This window comes from Pezoporus occidentalis, unplaced genomic scaffold (assembly GCF_034315485.1).
Source record: "Pezoporus occidentalis ecotype Australia unplaced genomic scaffold, CSIRO_AGI_Poc_V1 ctg4, whole genome shotgun sequence".
Classification (NCBI taxonomy): Eukaryota; Metazoa; Chordata; class Aves; order Psittaciformes; family Psittacidae; genus Pezoporus; species Pezoporus occidentalis.
The window spans coordinates 13135109-13154966 of NW_026915724.1; the positions used below are offsets into that span (position 1 = coordinate 13135109).

The window sequence follows — 19858 nt, forward strand, 5'->3', positions numbered from 1 at the left end:
TCATATTCGTAGCATCTGTTTGCTTGGGCTTTCTTTGGCATTGTCTTTTCTTCCACCATTTCCAAGTTTCCTTCAAAAGGAAACTTCAGAAGGGGGAAAAGCTAACCCAGTGGTGACTGCCATGAGCCTGGAGAGTTCTCAGGCAGGAGCCTGGACTTCTCAAGTGTGCAAAACCAAAGTTGGCATCACTTTGTGTCCAGCTGGCCTCAAGGGGATCTAGGACCATGAGCTGGAAGCTCTAACGAAATGCGATGAATAATAAGAAACTAACTTGAAGTAGGACACCTACTGCAGTTCTTGTTCTGAGAATTACCCCTAGCACAGAAAGTACTTGGACTGAAGATGCCCAAAGGGCATTGGTCAGAGCAGAGGATCAGTGTGGACCTCTGTGAAAAGCAGGAGAAGCAGGTCTTGGCATCAGGATGCTTAGGAAATACTGGTCCATGAGTGGGAATTCCATGCCTAAGCCTTCATCAAAAGGCAGCTGCTACCTGATCCAAAGATACCTTCCCTCTGCTCTTGAGTCTTTCTCTGAGGGGTGATGCTCTTTAATCCCTGGAGGAGGATCTCTGTGTAGGTGAGGCACCAGCTGACTGTTCTTGAGAAGTGAAACATACATGTTTTGCAGTCAGGCTCTCCATTTTCAGGCTGAAGTAAGAAAACTGGTTGTAGATGTGCTTCCAGTCACTGAGTATTCTGGGGTAAGGGTTTGAAAACTGCACAGTTCCTAAAGATGTGTCCTGTCCTGAGCAAGCAGCAGTGTTTGATGAGGCCATCGTTCGTTGCCATGGCTGATGCATTGATAGCGGTGTCTCTGGGAAGTGATGAAGATCTGAGGTCATCCCACAGCCTCTTTTGTGACTGCCCTGATGGAGGGGAGGGAAACCCTCTGCTCCTCCCTTCTCAGCTCCCAGGATGTGCGGCATGCTTCCCTGGATGCTTCCCATCTTACGGTGGTGGTTCTGACAAGAAGCGTGTTTTGAAAACATGCTGTCCTTGCACTAGTGGTGCAGTCGGTTCCCAGATGTAGGCTGATCAAGGTGGAGTTCTAATTTTCCCCTCATCAAGCAGCTGTGGGAAGGGAGCCAGGAGTGACTACTGACTGACCGGCTGTGCTGAAGTGATGGCCAGGGAAGGCCACTGCAGTTTGGTTGGATTCCTGGGTCAGCAGCAGTTTAATGGCTGGTGCCCCACAGGCACTGGTTTGGGATGGACCTGGCCTCCATGGGGTCCCAAGCAAGGACAGGGACAGGGCTGGGCCCAGGCAACCCCAAACTGCCACCATGATGTCAGCGGTCCAAAGGGTGCCACCATATTCCTCAGCTATGCTCCTGCAGCCTGTCCGCTGCCTCAGAGAAGAGCCCTTCACCTCTTTCCCCCAGTACTGCAATTAGTGGTGTCCTTGTCATGAAAGAGGAGCTGCTGGCAAGCTGCCCCAGAGAAGCAGTCACCACCAGCCACAGCTGGACAAATCCTCAGCACCCCTGGGCCAGCACACAGCTCTCCTTAAGCTGCCTCTGCCTCTGCAGGGTGCAGGAAAAAATACTTGCTAAGAGAACAGGCTTTCAGCATTAGCAATTTATTGTTACCGAGGTGTTGTGATAAATAAAGGTGAGAAAGCTGCAAGCAAACTGCTGGTCCTTACCCAGCAAGTGCAGGCGTAGCCCCCTCTCACCAGCTGTGCTGGGAGCAGTGAAGAGGTGAGATCTTATCTTCTGCCTCAGAGAGGCAGTTGCTAGAGGGGAGGATGGTCTGAAGACAGGTCTCCATCAGACCAGCCGTGCCCCTTGGCAGCCATGTGGTGACCCTTGCAGTCACCGTGGGTTTAGGAGTGGGATAGATTGGCCAAGCAGCCAGAAGCAGGACTGGGAGGCATTGCAGCCATGGCTTCCTGTATCCGAGGGTGAACTCTCCTGGGCCAGACCTTCCTGCCTTTTCCCCCCGATCAGTAATTCCTGATGTGGTCTGTTTCTAATACCTCTGAAACTCTTGCTTTAGAGTAGCCTTATTCTTGGCAAAAATAGACGAGCTACCCAGGGATGAGAAATGTACTAAACCTTGTAATTTAGTTACCTTGGTAACTACGAACTACGAGCACTAAACCACTATTTTTTTTTTTTCTTGATGTCTTTTATGGCAATACATGTTTATATTTACTTGGCAAAAATGTGATTTATAGCCATTGTAGCTATTCTCCTGAACATTATCCTGACAGACAGTAGTTCCCATTTCTAACAAGCAAGGTTAAATGGCTATAAAAGCAAGTATTTGTCATCAAGTAGCTAAGCTTTTGCGAAGTAAAGCCAAAATGATGTAAATACTGTATTATTTTTCGAAGTGTTACAGTGTTTGACCACATTTACTCAGCACAGGAATTTTTTCAAGGGTTATATTTTAGAACAAATATTAAAAATGTGTTTTTTTTTTCTTTTGCATTGTAACATTCTCATACATGTGTTTTAGCTGTCAACCAGTCATCACATGGAGGGGTGGGAGAGGGAATGAGAGTTGGAAGAAGCATTATTGCTTATGATTACAAACCAAAACTAATGGCCTTGCTTTGGGCTTGGTTGTTCCTGGATCTGGCTACAGGCACAGCTCTCTTCCTACTCCATCATTCCCATTAAGCCATCTACATCCTGGTAGCAGCTCCTCATCACAACCCAGGATGCTCAAGTGCTGGCACAAAGAATTTCCCTAGGGATCAGACTTCTGTGCTGCAGAGCAAGCAATGCCCCCCAGACTTTAGGTGGCTCTTTGCATCCTCTGGTTAATCGTTTCTCTCTTCCCTCCCAACAGCAGGGAATTTTTCTGAGCCCTTTAAAGGGAGGGGCATCCCTCACTCCGTGACCCATTCAGTAATTGATTTAATTAAATTGAAACTGTCACTTGTTAAACTGATAATCAAGAAGCCAATTATCTGTTAACAGTTCTAAATACACATTAGCAGTAACCAAAAGGTTTTTCTCTTAAATAAAGAATCCTGGAATTCTTTCTGATATCTCAGAGCTGTTAAAATGAGTTGTAAATATGGATATTTTCTTATTCCTTTTTTTTTTTCTTTTTTTTTTTTAAAGGGCCCAATGTTAGAATGCCATTTTCTAGTTCAGAATAATAAAACTGCATATTTATTTCCAAAACTGCTTTTGGAATTTTACCCTTTTTAATGTGTTATATTTGTAAGACATGTCTTGGGGCATAATAGAATGTTTATTAAGGGTAAATCCTGCTCACCTAAATCATTTACATAGCTGAAATTCTTAAGCAGCCCCTGGTTTTTAAATCAGAAAATTTCCATTGTTCTATTGCAAGTTGCGTTGCTGTACACTTTAAAAGTCTTATTCTAGGAATGTTATGTCATTTATTGTATATAAACTTGTCTTTGTAAGAGATAATGTAAAAGTGGTACAAACCAAAATACAGCTTTATTTTTTATTGCAGCCAATAATTATAAAGTATTTTATAAAACAAACAAAAGGTTCCTTTAAAAATGCATTTAAATTATGATTTTTATTATGTATTTTCATGAAACTAGGTTGGGTTTTTTTACAGGTTCATAAAACAAAGGAATTAAAAAAAATATGTTCATAACTTGTGCTCAGTCCTTTTATGACATAAAAATGCTGGATGAGTACAGCAAGCAAGCCACTAATGTTGATTGCTTGTCTGTGGCTCTCTAAGTGCTTAATTGAATTGGATCATTACCCATTAATACAATATTTTCTTCACTTTTAAAATTCTGATCTGAGGGTGGTGAATAGTTGATTTTTACTGTAATAATGATGGAGAGTCAACAATTTGGTTAATCATGTAGTTTCAAGCATGAATATTTCTGAGCACATCCTTTAAAGAATGCGTCCTGATGTTTTTTTTAAATTCCATGTGTATATAGATGTGTTTGTTTCTTTACCATGGAAGTTGTTTAGAAGGGCCCAAAAGCAGATGGTATATTAAGGTACTAATCTATTAGGGTCCATCTCATCCCATATCTCCAGTTTCAGTCTGTACACATTCCTGGCTGCTAATCCCCCAATTGTGCTTCCAGCTTCACTATCTGCCACAAGCATAGGCTTGTAGAGGCCTGAGCAGGTGTTTGCACCATTAGCAAACCCATGTAGGTTGCCAAAAAAGAGGCGCTATAGAAAACAAGAAGTAAGGAATAAATTGAGGGCCAAATTCTGCTGCCATTTAATCCATTGAAGGATGAACTGTTTTACTGCACTGCCTGCTGGCCAAAAGATTGTTTAGAAGTAAAGAAGGGCTGAGTAGTAGCACAGGTGGCAAATTCCAGTGCTGACGGACAGGATCCACAAACCCATAAGCATGTGAAGACACATATTAATCCCACATTTCAGCTGTAAAATTTTAGGGGTAACAACAAGACATCCAGAGTTTACAGATGTAAGTTTCAGGTTGATAATTTCATCATTTATTGAGAAGTATTTAAAAATATGTTATGATACACGATGAGTGAGCAAAGTGAATGAGCATCTGAACTAAATGAAGACAGGATCTTTGTTTCTGGAGTCAGCTTTTCCAGTGTAATCTCTACTGCCAGCAGTGAATATATCAGATGTATTTACATTGTATCTGTGCAAGAGGATGTTTATGGATATGACATATGCTTCTCTGCACCCTTAAAACCTGAGAACTAGACTCTCTCTCCGTACCATGTGCATCTCTGTTGATTTCAGAAATATGCAATACTGCAGTAATGAGCATGCTATAAGAATCTAAATAGATCCATAGACATATGGGCAGGCAGATGGATTAAGGCAGACTTTGTCACTTTGTCCCTAAGAATCCTTTGTGATACTTATCTTCTGTGTACACAGTGACACTAAGGTGTCAGCCCAGATCATTTCCCTTAACTTAGTAATATTTTATGAATTTACATAAAGTTTTTACTTGAAAATGTGGAGGAGTGTGTATGCACATTTTGCAGAAATGTACTGGTGCTAGTAATATAAACCTTTCTCATTCTATTTTGAAAAACATTGTGAAGGTATAAATTATGTTTGAACTGGACAGAGATGATGATGTGGCATGTGACTGAAAATATATATTTTTTAATAGATGATTCAGCCGCAGAGAGTTTTAATGGCAATGAGACCGTGGGACACAGTTCCAATGCTTCAGGGGGAACACACTGCAGGGAGATGGCAGAAACCAACAGTAATGGCAAAACAAATCTGGAGCAGGATGAGCAGCCTCTGAACCTGAGTGACAGTCCCCTCTCTGCTCAGCTGACTTCAGAATACAGACTAGATGATCACAGCAGTAATGGAAAGAACAAATACAAGACTCTCCTAATTTCTGATCTCAAGATGGAACGGGAGGCAAGAGAAAATGGAAGCAAGGTAAGATGCTTCCACATGCTCCAGATATAAGTGCGTAGCTTAGAAAAGGAGAAGATTTGTGAGGCCAAACTAAAGGTTATTGCCAGCTAAGCACCTAATGCAATGTGTCTAATGTTTGTCACATCATTACTCCGATGCTATACATAGATTTGTATGCTCTGTTACACATATATGATGCATACGTACATTAAGTATATGTGGTTGTACATGGGTGAACACATATATATAGGCATGTATAGCGTGCTGACACAATGACAAAAATCAGTGCAGTTCTCCATCAGGCATGAATTTATTGAGAACTGTCTACATTACCCATTTGAAATATATATATATTAAAATATGTATATAATGTGATACATATATGTATGTATAATACACTGAGATACATATATCTATGTATATTTATAGATGACCATCTCATTACATGTATTGCATGTCTGTAGAATTAATTGTTATGAATGCTAAGTGTATATGCCCAAGCAAATTACTACATGTGAATTATCAGCATCCAAAAGGAACTGATTTGGTTCCTTCCCGATTGTTTATGTTATGCAGGCACCTAACCTGAATTAAAACTGACAAGTTTGTTTTAGGAAACTGTAATCCCCTGAGGGCTTTTCTCTGTAGTTTCCATTATATGGCTAAGGAGAAGTGAGGGTGTTTACATTGTAGATAAAGATAGATCCTACCGATTGGGCAGCTAGCTTTCTAGGTGGGTGTTTGTCCTGAGGGCATACTGTCAGAAGAGTGAAGAAATGGCCTGTATCTATGTTACATTGATACAGTCCATTGATCTTATTGGTGACAAGTTCCTTTTTGTAACTGATAACAGCCAACTGGACTGCCACTTTTAGAGCAGCAATAATAGGATGTTAGTATTGGATCCAAATAGTATTAAGTCTAGTCACTAGCTTCAGGTGGCCCACTACAAAATAACCTGACAACATAAATATACCTTGAACAGCCACATGTTTTGCAGGGCTTTGAAGCAGAAGTGATGAGGAAACCCACTTTTTCCGGTTAGGTATATTTTTAGGTATATGCAGAAAGGGATTGTACACGATTCATATGTAGAGAACATTTATTTATGCTAAAGTTTTAACTCATGTCTTCATTGGCTGTGGATTAAAAATAAAACCTTGAAATGTTTTTTTAACTGAAGTATCTGATTTTGATGCGTAGAAGAAAGGGAGACTAAATGGGAGATTGTTAGTCTTTCTTGGCCATTCCAGTTTAGCAAATCATGTATCCCAAAACTTTCTCCATAAAATCTTTATAAAAACCTGTTTATCTGCATGGAATATTTTTGTTTTCATTTTATTGAAAATGTTCTGAATAGCTCTAGTGTCAGAGTATGTGTACACTCCATTGCTGGATTTTCTCTATACTTGGCCTGTACACAGCGAGTCTCAAATTGGCTGATACGAATGGTCATTTGCTTAAGGGCACATTGTTCCAATGAACCTTTTATAAGCCAGTCACCCAAATATTGATAGACACAAAGGCTCTTTTGCCTGAGGTACATTGCTTCTGCCATTACTTTTGCAAATACACAAATAAGCTTGGTGAAGAAAGTGAGGAGTCTTAATGTGGAACTCATTTATAGCCAAGACAAGAACACAACCTAATGTTACATTTCCAATTTTAATCATATACAAATCAGATGCAAAAAAAAAGAAGTATTAAAAAGTGTTAAAAATCTGTTAAAAGTTCATAAAAATGAATTGAGATGACAATCAAAGACATCTCATCTTTGTTATTCTACAAATTTTAAGAGGCTTGAATCATCTCCCAAACTGATACATTCTTTCATCACTCATTGTCATCCTACCCACTCTATACTGCCAACAATATGCAGATTTGTCTCCCCTTTTTGTCCCAGTGAAACTCATGTTGATGTTTACAGCTCAGTTAAGTATATGATTTACTAGGTATGCAGCAAAATTTATTAAATATGGAGTGAAGACTTTAGGAAGAACACACTCTTGGGATGAACAAAAATTTGTCAGAGATTTGTAAGATCAGTGTAGAATAAAAGGATGTTTTTGTGGCCAATTTTGTATTAATTATACTCTTATTTTTTAAATTAAAAAAGTTATAGTTTTAGAAGGAATGAAACCCTTTGATGTATTAGAATAGATGGGACTGTAAAGCATCTCAGTGTTCCATATGCATACATATACACTCATATAAATCATTACAACTGTTTTACCTCAAGTGGTATCTTACATCCTAAAGAGTCAGAGAATGCTTTACAAGCCCTAGGAGGTCCTCTTGCCTTCCCCTGGTGATTCAGGTTAATGGGCCCCTCCAGAGGAGTGTTCTGGAGGTGATTTTTGACAATGCAGAAGATCAAACGCCTAGTTATGTGCAGTGCTCACTGGATGCACTTGGGCAAGGCTATCACATGGAACTAGCCAGAACTCTAATTCTCTGCAAAAGAGAGACAAAGTAAATAACAAGTAAGGCAACAGAGTGCTGTAGTTTACTAGCAGCCACATGTCGCGTATCCTTTTTACCCAGAATGAACCAAGTATGTGGGTTGTTTTTTGAAGTCATCCTAGTGCTCTAACAGCATCTAACCTCCAGCCATTCACAGCTGTAGCATTATTAGACATGATTTGACCTGAATAATGGTGTAATTGGTAGTGAAGAGTAAGAAAATATGTTTAGCATAACCTCTAATCACGTTTCCATGAGAAAAATAATCTGCAGTGTTCACTGAGTATCAAATTGATGCGCCACTTCTTATAATGTAATATTCTTATAATAGGTATCTTTATTAGCAAAGAACTGAGAAAAGTTAAGTGGGAAGTTGGTGAAGAAAATATCTGGTTTCTCAATGAAGGGGAATATATTTTAATTACTGGGCTAGCGTTGCAGGAAGTAATACATTATGCTTCCTTCAGTTTCAGCAATGGCCCATTTAGCCTGCAGAAGATGTTACTTGCTTGAGATGGCCAGGACTCTGTGAAATCCAGAGGCAAAGGCCTGGATTTGGAAAGATGTATTGTCTGTCCTGTTCCTGCTCTGCTTTATCTGAGCCTCCTTTTTTGGTTACTGCATTGTATATGCTTTATTAAATTTGAAGCCACAGTTTCTCTGGTCAACTTGTAGCTATTCTGATCTGTTACTAGGTTTAATGATAACACATCAGAGCTGAATCTAGCCACAACAAAAGCTTTGTTTTTGGTTGAAAATTGTCAATGCAACAGATCTCTTCCACCAAATCACAGATTTTTAAGGGAGTTTATATTTTCTGAAAACAAGCAGTTTTGTTAAATTATATTATAGATATTTGCCTGTACAATACTGTTTACAGGAACAACACTTTTATGTGTGTAGTGGTGGGCTCTGCCATTTGATAATACAGTTCTGATTGAAGATTTTGTACATGCTGCAGAAATAAGATTAGAAGAAGCAGTTGAGATAAAAATGGTGGTTTTCCCATCATATTTTCTTTGTGAATCTGACAGCTAATAGGCAAATGTTTTTTGAAAATGGTTACTTCTTTGTGGAAGTTCAATTTTTAGAATATTTGTCTTGTCAATACCTATTTGAAGCAATTATATATTTATGCTATATTGAAAGTTTTGCTAGATAATGGCCTCATTCTGTGGGAGAGTCCTGAATATCAAAACAGGGATACTTAACATTTTCCTAAAATCAGGCCTTCCTACACAGAGAAAGTCATTAGGAATTTGCGAGAAATTTAGGTTTTTTCAGGGAATAATAAATCAAGTTTCCTTTCTGAAAAGCCTCTGATGAATAACTGGAGATTAGATAACCCTGCGAACAAATTTTAATTCAACTTCTCAAACTACTAGGGTATACTATTTAAAAGATGCTCTGTTTAGTCACTTCAGAATATGACTTTTAAAATTGATGTTGATAACACTCTTTAAACAAGAATGAAGTTTTAAGTGAACAGTGTAACTTTACTCTTTGAATCCTCAGTTTCAAGCAGTGCAGATGTGTGGTAACCTGGTCTTAGTGTAAGATCATATGTTGAGTGCAGTGGAGGAAGTTGCCAAATTGGAGCATAGCCTTAAAATCTGGTCAAAAATGTTTTACCATTAACTGAAAAAAATGATATGCAAGAAAAAAAAGTTTTTATAGTTTTAAATACATATATGTAAGTATGTATGTATATCTATATATATCTATGCACATGTATCTATCTATCTATTTATATACTTTTATCAAGCTGATATTAGGGAACTGATCAGATGTTCACAACAGTAGAACTTCGTACAGTTATTCAGGGCTGAACTGAAGTCAGGGAAATTGTGTATAGCTGCGAAAATATACACATAAACTTAACAGGACTCGGTCTTTGTACTACAAAAAGTTTATAAAATATTAATCTGTAAATTCTCTGCAAATGCAGGGATATGAATTCAAATAGCTTAGTGTGCATATGAATTATCATTATATACTTATGTGTGAGTCTGCTGGGTTTCTCTATGACCATGGTGAGGTCTCCTTAGCATTGAGATTTTGATTTCTGATTCTTGTGTTATTGCTTTTTTTCCTAGACCGTATATTTATTTTGAAAACTCATTATATAGCTTTATCTCTTTCACATCATTTATTTCATGAAATACAGCAAGCCCACTCCTTTAAGTGATTTTGTCTCTTATGCATTTGGATAACAAGGTTATTGTCATTCAGTATGGGAAAACACGTTTTTTGAGCTAACCAGCCATACTTGCAATGTATCATGCATTTTACCTGGATTAATAAATATTCAGTATGTCTGTATTGCCAAGAAAATTCCTAATATGCAAAACTACTCTTTGGGATTTCCCAGACAGAAACATGTGCTACTGATCATGAATGCCTAGGAGATACATTAAAGTGAGGTAACAGGGAGGGCATACACCATGGGTCCATTTTGTCCTGCTAATTTTGGACAGTTGGTTAATGTCTTCTTTCTTTCTACCAGAGAAGATTTCTGATAGAAAAATTGGACATCTCTAGGCCCTCTGGATGTATGGTAGGCTAAGTTAATATGCATTATGTTTAGGTCAAGTGTGTAATTGGCTGCATGGAGAAGTGCACAACATAAGTAATTTTTTCTAAGTAATTTTTCTCCAAGTCTGAAAAGCACAGTTTTAAAGGAGAGAACAGTAAATAATGATAGTTGCATTCTAATTATAATAATACTGCATTCTAATATGCACGTCATTATAGTTACAGTGGTTCCCAACAAGGTAGAGCTTTCATGTAGTTTCTAAAAGGAAGATCTTTCTGTCACTCCTTCAGTGAAGGGCTTTTGAAGTGTTTCTCAAGCTTTTCAATTTAGCCTAATGTAAATAGTGTTATTGTCATAGGCCACTGCCAGGGTCTGTTTACTCCCAACTGTTGCAACTTCAAACTGTTGTTGGAATGGATGCATTTACACTATCACAGGTTAATCTAGCAGGCTGTCCACTTTTAAGACAGGTCTTGATCTAAGAAGGTATTTAAAGGCTATAACCCTGCATGGATCTGAAAGCCAGAGCATATGTGAAATCCTGGGTATTCTGCTTAAAAATTTAGTCATCTTTGGTGGTTAGTCCAGATGTAGAATCTTGTAACATTTGCTTTGTTGGAGCTCATCATTACTGAAGGAAACTCTGCACAACTGTCCAAGCAGTCTGATCTGAATATATAAATATACAGATAAGCCTGCTGTTATCTGCTGGTGCATCATAAATCCAGTTGGTTCCAACTTGCACATGAATTTAGCCACACACAGACTCCATCTCCGAAGAGTAAGGTGGAGTTTCAATGTGTTTCTTTCTCTCTCTCCTAAAGTATATGATTGAATCTCAGTAAAATATGGAAGGTCATTCCTAATATCACATCTGACATGATGTCTCTGAGGCTTGTGAAGTCCCTGTCTGTGTAGTTTCCCTCTGCCTCAATTTTTGTCTACAGTTTGCTTGGGGAATTGTCAGAGTACAAGGGAACATACATCTTCTTCCAAAGCAAGTGGAGACCTTGGGAATTACAGCATGCTTTTATATGAATCAATAGTAGCTTACTGAGTCACTTAGGAAGTAATTTATTAAAAAATTCTAATGAAACGTGTAACAAGTGTACATCTACTTGACAAAAGAGGTAAAATGCAGACTATAGGTGTTTGGCATGTTGAAGAACAGTGTTGGAGACATTTATTTGTTCATTGTTGCTGTTTTTTTTTTAATTTCATAACTAAATCATTTCTCACTTTCTTTTATCTTCCATCAATTCAAGTGGCATAGATAGATTTCAGTTGAATTGGAGCATTGTATATGGTGCTTATATGACCTGGTTACCTCCATGAGAGGTAACACACTTCTCTATTAAATTCTGCATATTTTTTGTTGGTTTTGGTAAAAAAGCCCTTCTAGTTGATGCTGCCAACTCCCAAAGTTACAGATAATGAATCTGGATTAGGAGTTAGTTAAGCCTTTCAGAAAGCAGTTTTTGACGCCTACTCATCCTCTCCACAGGACTTCTCTCCTGCCTGATATTGAATCTTACTACCTAGATGTGGCATAAGAGCAAAGTAGATATTTTGGGTGTTTGTTTTAATTTTATCTTATTTCATTCCATAGTAAAAAAGTGTTAAAGCAATGCCATATTTTGTTGACTGCTGTTTTGTTAATGCAAATATCTTAAGAGTCTGCAGTCCAGGTGTTTGGCAGCCTCATTTTCATAGAATAGTTAGGGTTGGAAAGGACCTTAAGATCATCAAGTTCCAACCCCCCTGCCATGGGCAGGGACACCTCACGCTAAATCACATCACCCAAGGCCTCATCCAACCTGATCTTGAACACTTCCAAGGATGGAGCATTCACAACCTCCCTGGGCAACCTATTCCAGTGCCACACCACCCTAACAGGAAAGAATTTCCTTCTTATATCCAATCTAAACTTCCCCTGTTTAAGTTTTAACCCGTTACCCCTTGTCCTATCACTACAGTCTCTAATGAAGAGTCCCTCTCCAGCATCCTTAGAGGCTCCCTTCAGATACTTGAAGGCTGCTATGCGGTCTCCATGCAGCCTTCTCTTCTCCAGGCTGAACAGCCCCAACTTTCTCAGCCTGTCTTCATACGGGAGGTGCTCCAGTCCCCTGATCACCCTTGTGGCCCTTCTCTGGACTTGTTCCAACAGTTCCATGTCCTTTTTATGTTGAGGACACCAGAACTGCACACAATACTCCAAGTGAGGTCTCACAAGAGCAGAGTAGAGGGGCAGGATCACCTCCTTCGACCTGCTGGTCATGCTCCTTTTGATGCAGCCCAGGATACGGTTGGCTTTCTGGGCTGCAAGCACACACTGAAGCGGGCTCATGTTCATTTTCTCATCAACCAACACCCCCAAGTCCTTCTCTGCAGGGCTGCTCTGAATCTCTTCTTTGCCCAACCTGTAGCTGTGTCTGGGATTGCTCCTATCCAGGTGTAGGACGTTGCACTTGGCATGGTTAAACTTCATGGTTTGCTTGCACTTGGCATGGTTAAACATCAGCCCACCTCACAAGCATGTCAAGGTCCCTCTGGATGGCATTCCTTCCCTCCAGGGTATCAACCAAACCACACAGCTTGGTGTCATCAGGAAACTTGCTGAGGGTGCACTCAATCCCACTGTCCATGTCAGCAACAAAGATGTTAAACAAGACCGGTCCCAACATCGATCCCTGAGGGGCACCACTCGTTACTGGTCTCCAGCCGGACATTGAGCCATTGACCACAACTCTTTGTGTGTGGCCATCCAGCCAGTTCTTTATCCACCGAGTGGTCCATCCATCAAATTGATGTCTCTCCAATTTAGAGAGAAGGATGTCGTGTGGGACAGTGTCGAACGCTTTACACAAGTCCAGGTAGATGACATCAACAATTTTGTGTCTTAACTGTTGAGACTAGGAAGAAGCTTAGCATGAAATTCTGTTTGTTACTGTAATGAATAATTTATGAGGAGGGAAGCAAAGTCTGGTGAAAGGTACAGGCAGGACAAGTTACAACAGTTAGTAGCATACTAGATTTTGAGGAAAGAACAACATAAAAGTGGGGCAAGGTGCAAAACCAACATGATATATACCCTGTGGAGCAGCAAGGCATCAGCACAAACTGAACCTGCAGCTCTACCAGGGTTCAGCCTTCTTCTGCTGTTCCAACTACAGCACCAAAGAGAGGAAGGGGACTTCTTCCAGCTATACCTTAATTGGTATCTGATGAATTTCATCATTGCTGCTTGTCATTAAATCCTTAGAAATAGCTTTTTTTTCTGAGGTTCAAAAGTGAAAATGGCTAAAGAAGTGAACTAAAGGTGAAATCCACCCCTGCCAGCGTTATGTGTAGGTGACACAAGGCTACAACATCTTTTGGCTTTCATCTCACGTCTTTGGTGTGTGAAGTCAAGCTCAAATGTTCTTTTGAAGTATGTCTCTTTTCTTTCATTGCTGTACTCAGGTTTTTCCAAAGGTAGCAGTCATGCCAGTGTTTTTCACAGCTCCTTGGGAGGTAAATAAAGTACAATGGAAAGAGATAGGCCTCTTTTATGTATGGAGAACATTAATAAAAGGAGAACAATAAGTGTATGCAAGGAGTTTTGTGATCTTCTCATTTTTTCCTACTCATTTACCTATATGAGAGGGATACAAGCTACCCTGTTATATCTTTCCCTACTTCATACGTACATTTTTTATAGTGGTCTCATTATAAAGAGGTAAAAATGGTATTTTGCTTTACCATTTTATTAAACACCTTGGCTTTACTTTTCCCTGCTTTTAGGAAATGAGAAAGCTGAGAAAAGCACAATTTTCTAGCTCCAAAAGTCAGTTTATTGGTTGTTTGGAGAAAGCAGAATAGTTCTATGAAGAATCAAAGGTATTCTTTATTTGCTACTCTCTGATAGGGAAATTGTTATAGGCCACTAAGAAGATTTTTGATACAAAGAAATTGATGTTAGTTTAATGGTTTAATAACCCTTTTCCTTGAAAAAGAAGTTGAATTTTTAAAGCACTGTTTTTTCCAGACTTCAATCTTCTGATGTTGTGGATTGCCCATAATAAATGGCTAAATAGAACTTTGTTATGAAGAGAGACAACTATAGGTGCATGAAAAAATCTGTGCAGTGTTTGTCAGAAAATAGGAATGCTCTAACGTTCTCTAACAGTCACATTCATTAAAGTCCTTTGTCTATGATAACATCAGTTCTATGTCTATTTCCTCCCATTGGAAGTACATTTAGTAGCAGGTTCTCATGTTCAGTGAAAGCTCTTGAAAATGAAATTGGTTTCCTACAGGGCATTCATTACAATGATGTAAATCCAGATCAATTAAACTGAAGTTGATGATGCTACTCCAGATTTACATATCTGTAATGGAGAATACAATCTGGCTCCATATGCATATGAAATCCCAGCTAATGTAAAACTGGCATGGAAGAGAATAACTTTTAATGTGACCTTTTATAAATGTTTCCAGAAGCTTTTTTTTTAAAGGAACAGGTGCACATTGGTCAAGTATCAGACAGTGGTGCTGTTGATTCCAGACTGCATGTGTATTACTCACAGATTCAGCTGTCTCTCCTCATTTATATTCACCTTTGGAGTCATTGGTCCCTCATGCTGAAACAGAAGCAGTCATAACTGAAGGAGATGCAGGACTTTGTCCAACTTGATTTTAGTGGCTGGATATCTGTTCAGAGAACAGAAAAACCTATCAAGTGCCTCTGCAATCAGTGAGGTAAGTTGTACGAGATACTGTGAAATGCTACTTCCCTTCCTGTTTACAGCCAAGAACTTCTTATAACTCAGCAGGCTGGTAATCCAAGTCTGTACCTTTCAGGCAAATTCCTGTTAACTTCAACCAGAGTTTGTTCTGATAGATACCTTCAAGGCTGGGCCTTGTTCTCTAACTCTTGCTTTTGTAGTGTTGGGTTTTTTTGTTTGGTTGGTTGTTTTTTTTTTTTTTTCCTTAGGAAGGAAATAGAATTTGTGCTGAAGTCCTACCAAATGATTCACTGCAGCTTTTTCTTCTACTTCTGTTCTCACCTATGCAGCTCCTCTACCAACTAGAAAAAAAACTGAGAGCAGACTTTGCTCTCGGAAGATTAAATACTATTTGATGGTAAATTGAGCAAGATATAATGGGGCAGCAGTAATTGCTACCTACTGCAGTTGTGGTTAGTCTTAATATTATTTACAGCTAATGAACTGTCATTTTTTATTTTTCAGATGCAGAGGTTGAAGACCTGATCCTCAAATCTAATCTGTGATGAATGTCTTGATAATAGGCCACTTTCTACACTCCTCCAAAACTATATTGTTATTCAAGAAGTTGATAATCGTGAAATGTTACCCCTAATTTTTTCTTCTGGTATTGAATTATTTTCCATATACCAAGTCAGCTCCTGAAGAAAGGGAAGAAAGAAGTAAAGATGTTTTTCTTTAGCGACTTTTATAACAACATATTGCTAACATTTTAAAATAAATATAATTTTTATTAGCTGTCTTACAGACATCTCACTTTCTAACCTTGTTTTTTGTTGAATGAATGCCAGTAGTCAAATGTCTTGCTGGATGCTTGATACAGTTTCAAACTGTGCTTTTATGTGCTCTCCATTTTCCTCCTACAGCAGTTGCTGGGAATAATTAGGTACAACAGAACACTGAATGCTTACTTATTCACATAACTGGATTTGCAAGGTGATGTGAGAAGTGAATAGGTCAAATTTTTTTTTATACAGGAAAGAAGGAGAAGTAAAATTCAACTTTAAAACTATTTAGCTATTTTGTTCCCTTTGATCTTTCTTTTCATTTCTAGTCTTTTAACCCTCCTTTTGCTGCTTCAGCATTTTCTGTTAATTCTCTTCTGTTCTCCTCCAATTGCTTCCAAAGACTCCTAGGAAGACCTGTCTGAATTTTCATTTTTTGGAACAAAATAGTTGAGGTAGATTATAATATCAATTACCAGAAAAGAGAACTGTAAGGAATCACCTGAATTACTGAGTCCAGTCCTCTAGAAATGGCAACCTAGGTAATAGACATTTACTCCAAGAGGATCTGCAACAGTTTAGCTCACTAAACCTTCAGTCTTATATGAAACAACGGTGGTGCAGCTGTAATATGCCACAGGAACAAAGTGAGGCACTGGTATAATTGTTGATGTCCTAGATCCCTGCAACAACCAGGGATTTGCTAGGTGGATTTCCCAGATGGTCTCTAGCAGTATCTTATTCCCTGCAGAATAGGGAGTAAAAAAGAACAGCGTACAATAATCCCTATCAGTCTGCTGAGGTTTTGTCTGCCATATGTTTCATTAAAACATCCTGCCTTATATTTTGCCTCTAACAGTGATTCATTTTGAATGCTTCAAAGAAACAATTAAAAAAGCAGCGTCTATATTAGTTATTGAGAAAGGGAGGGGATGGTGATCTAGGTAAGCATTGAAAGCTGTGAAATATGTGCCATGTTTATTAAACATAAAAGACAATGATCAAATAATTTTGCAAAATGGGTGGTAATGAATAATCCACTGAGTGTTACAAGTATTACAGAACAGTTTCTTGTGCAATCAGCAAAAGGTCCTGGAAACTATGAGAACTGTGTAAACAGTCAACACTTATTTTTCACTGTGCACTAATGAAAGAGCATGAAAACATGAGCAAATGTGAAAATTCGCAGCCAAAGATAGGAGTCTACAACTGCTGTGACCTTTAATTCTGCCCATGTAAATGTGGCATATCATGAAACATTTTAATACTGGATGAATTCCATATGCATCTGTAGAGTTTTTACTAAGCTGCTGCTTCTTGGAGCTCACAGTGTTTCTATGAAATACTGCAGCTGCTGCTTGGATCTTGGCATAGTACAACTGAATATTTCTCATATAGATGCTTTTTCTCATCAGCTGCTTTGGTCACAGACTGTCATCCTCAGTGTCCATTCACACCTATTCAGTCTGTGTTTTCTTAACTCTTCTTATCATGAATATGCCAGTAGATGCTCCCCAGAATCATACAAAGAGTCAGGAGCATACGAAGAACTCTCATCTCTTGTTGATGAACATGCGATGACACACACCTTAACCTCTGTGTACAGGTGTTCCAGCAGACAAGAAAGTGTGATTATCTTTCATACGCATTTTAATTAAAATCAGGATGGTATCTTGTTTGTTGGTTCTGACTACATTTTATGTTTGGGTAGATGTCATGAAGTAATGCTTCCTCTTTCTGTGTTTCCCATGGCATTTGGGAATTATCTGACTCCATCAGGAAGATCCTTTGCAGAACTATTCAGAATTTCTGCCCTGTACCTTCTGTCATTGAGCTCCTGGGCTGTGTAGTTTCAAGATGGATAGAAGAATCTGCATGAAAAACAAAGAAAGGTGAGTTGATTTCCTTGGGTGTTACCATGAATGGCCCCAGTGTGTCCTGTCCTTAGTCCCCAGCATTATACTACAAGTTATATATCAGCTCTCAGAAGGACACATGCATATTCTTTGGGTCCCTTGTACTGAATCAGTGATATATAAGGGGTTTTTTCCCCCCTCTGAATGCATGTATCTTCGTCTCACTTTGTAAAGTTAGTCATATGCTCTTAAAAAATGTTTTACAGGTGGAACCCCGTGGGACTGGACCCATATCAAGAACTGTATTAAATTACTAAAATAAAGGTTTTTAAAATTCCCATTTCACCTAGTGTGTTGCATGTGTGCTACCTCATACCCTCGTGGCTTCAATGGGAGATGTAGGGATGGAGGAATGAGATACAGGCATCTTTTGAAATATGCTTTTTGGGTCATTTGTGCCTTAAAGATGATCATCTCACGAAGTTGATGCTTCTGTGGTTCATTAGATGCTTTTTAAAATGCACCTCTATACATAATCATGTAATTAAGTACCCACCCTGCCTTCAGGAAACATATAATATTCAGGGCTCTATAATATTGAAAAAAGATATTGGAAGCCATAGTGGATTTGAACAAGTGAGAAAACACTAAGGAGCTGAAAAACTTGCTACACAAAGAGGGAATTACCTTGTTAAAGCAGTAGCAACTTCATCAGAGATCTCACTGGTTCTTACAAATTCATAAATTGACTTTTATTTTAGAAGACAAAGTTATTCAAAGACTCAGAATATGAAACTTATTTAAGTTAGGTTGGAATTGAGATAAATTTTTACAATGATTGTAACCAGCCATTCATATTTAATTAGTTAATTATTACACAAAAACTTCTACATAAGGTAGTTCTTTTTATAGATATTTTTTCTAATTAATCTGCAAGTTACTTGGCATGATGTATTATTTAGGAAAACAGTGACAAGTTCCTGTTCAAGAGTTACCAGGTGAAGTTCTCCAGTGCAGGCACTCTCTTCTGAGCTTAACATCTATTGATCTATAGAATGTCTTGAATTCTTAAAGAGCCAAAAAGGCTTTTAGCCCCTCAGACTACCAGTACCCTGGCATAAATTTTGAAAAACCTAGCATAGATGTCTGTATTTCATAGCCGTTAGTACTTAGCCCTGCATACATCTGCTTTGTGGTATAAAACCCAGGACAAGGTATTTACTGCACTCACTATGCTAATTCAAGATCATTCTTTTTAGTATAAGAGGTAAGTAGTTTTCTAAGAATATCTCTAAACTCTGTTGGAATAACTTCTTATCTTCCTTATTGTTTCTCCTTTTATAATAGGAAATTGGTGGGGAGTATGCTGCATTGCTTTTACTCCCTTTCTCCATTATGTTTTCTCCATTATGCTATGTTTAGACTGATTATTTGTAGGTGTTTTTTTTTTGTTCGTTTGTCTTTTCTTTAATGCTCATGTTATAATGATGTTTGCAATACCAAGAGCTTGTATCTAGGGCTATATATGCCAAATAGCAAATAATAAAGAAGAAGAATTTAGGTTATGTGAATCCACTGTTCAACTGTGAGACACTCAAATTATTTCTACTTGGACTATTCTGCTGATGTGAGGTGGGCACTGTCAGTGGTGGCGGGATCTTCAAAACTCTTGCTCCACCTTTTATTATCTGTTCCTAACTGAGAGTTATGTCCTTTAGCTGTATATGATGCTGCAGTGCTAATTTTTACATTTGTTGTTTGACATCTATAATTCATACATTTAAGTTTAGGATATACTATTTCTAATAAGATAATTCTGTGCATAATAATTTTCTACAACACAAATGAGTTATTTATACCTTCACCAATATGTTTGTCGCCAGAGGTTCTTGTATCTTGTATCTGGATTTACGTAGCACATTTGGGATTCTGAATACATAAATAAAAGTAACTCAGCTTAACATTGGATCTGTCCTTTGAGGCAAGCATATTCCATCTCTGTCTATTGATTAGTAAATACAGGCATGTCATAATTCAATGACTTTCCCAAAGCCAAAAAAAAATCTGTAGGAAAGCTGGAGAAGTCATCTGCTTCCTGCATGCTATACCTGAACATTAATCACAGTACTAATCCTTATCTCCAGACATTACTGTTCAGTTAGAATAAAGAGGC

The 19858-nt window shown here is 38.4% G+C and overlaps 1 protein-coding gene across 6 annotated transcripts in view; it reads left to right on the forward strand.

The window, feature by feature from the left end:
- The window catches only part of NOL4 (nucleolar protein 4), a 204221-nt gene that overhangs the window by 110206 nt on the left and 74157 nt on the right, over positions 1 to 19858 (forward strand). For all 6 annotated transcript variants that reach the window (XM_062633480.1, XM_062633483.1, XM_062633481.1 and 3 more), the window contains one exon: positions 5077 to 5360. In XM_062633480.1, the coding sequence (XP_062489464.1) occupies positions 5077 to 5360 (284 nt within the window). The remainder of the gene's footprint in view (positions 1 to 5076; positions 5361 to 19858) is intronic.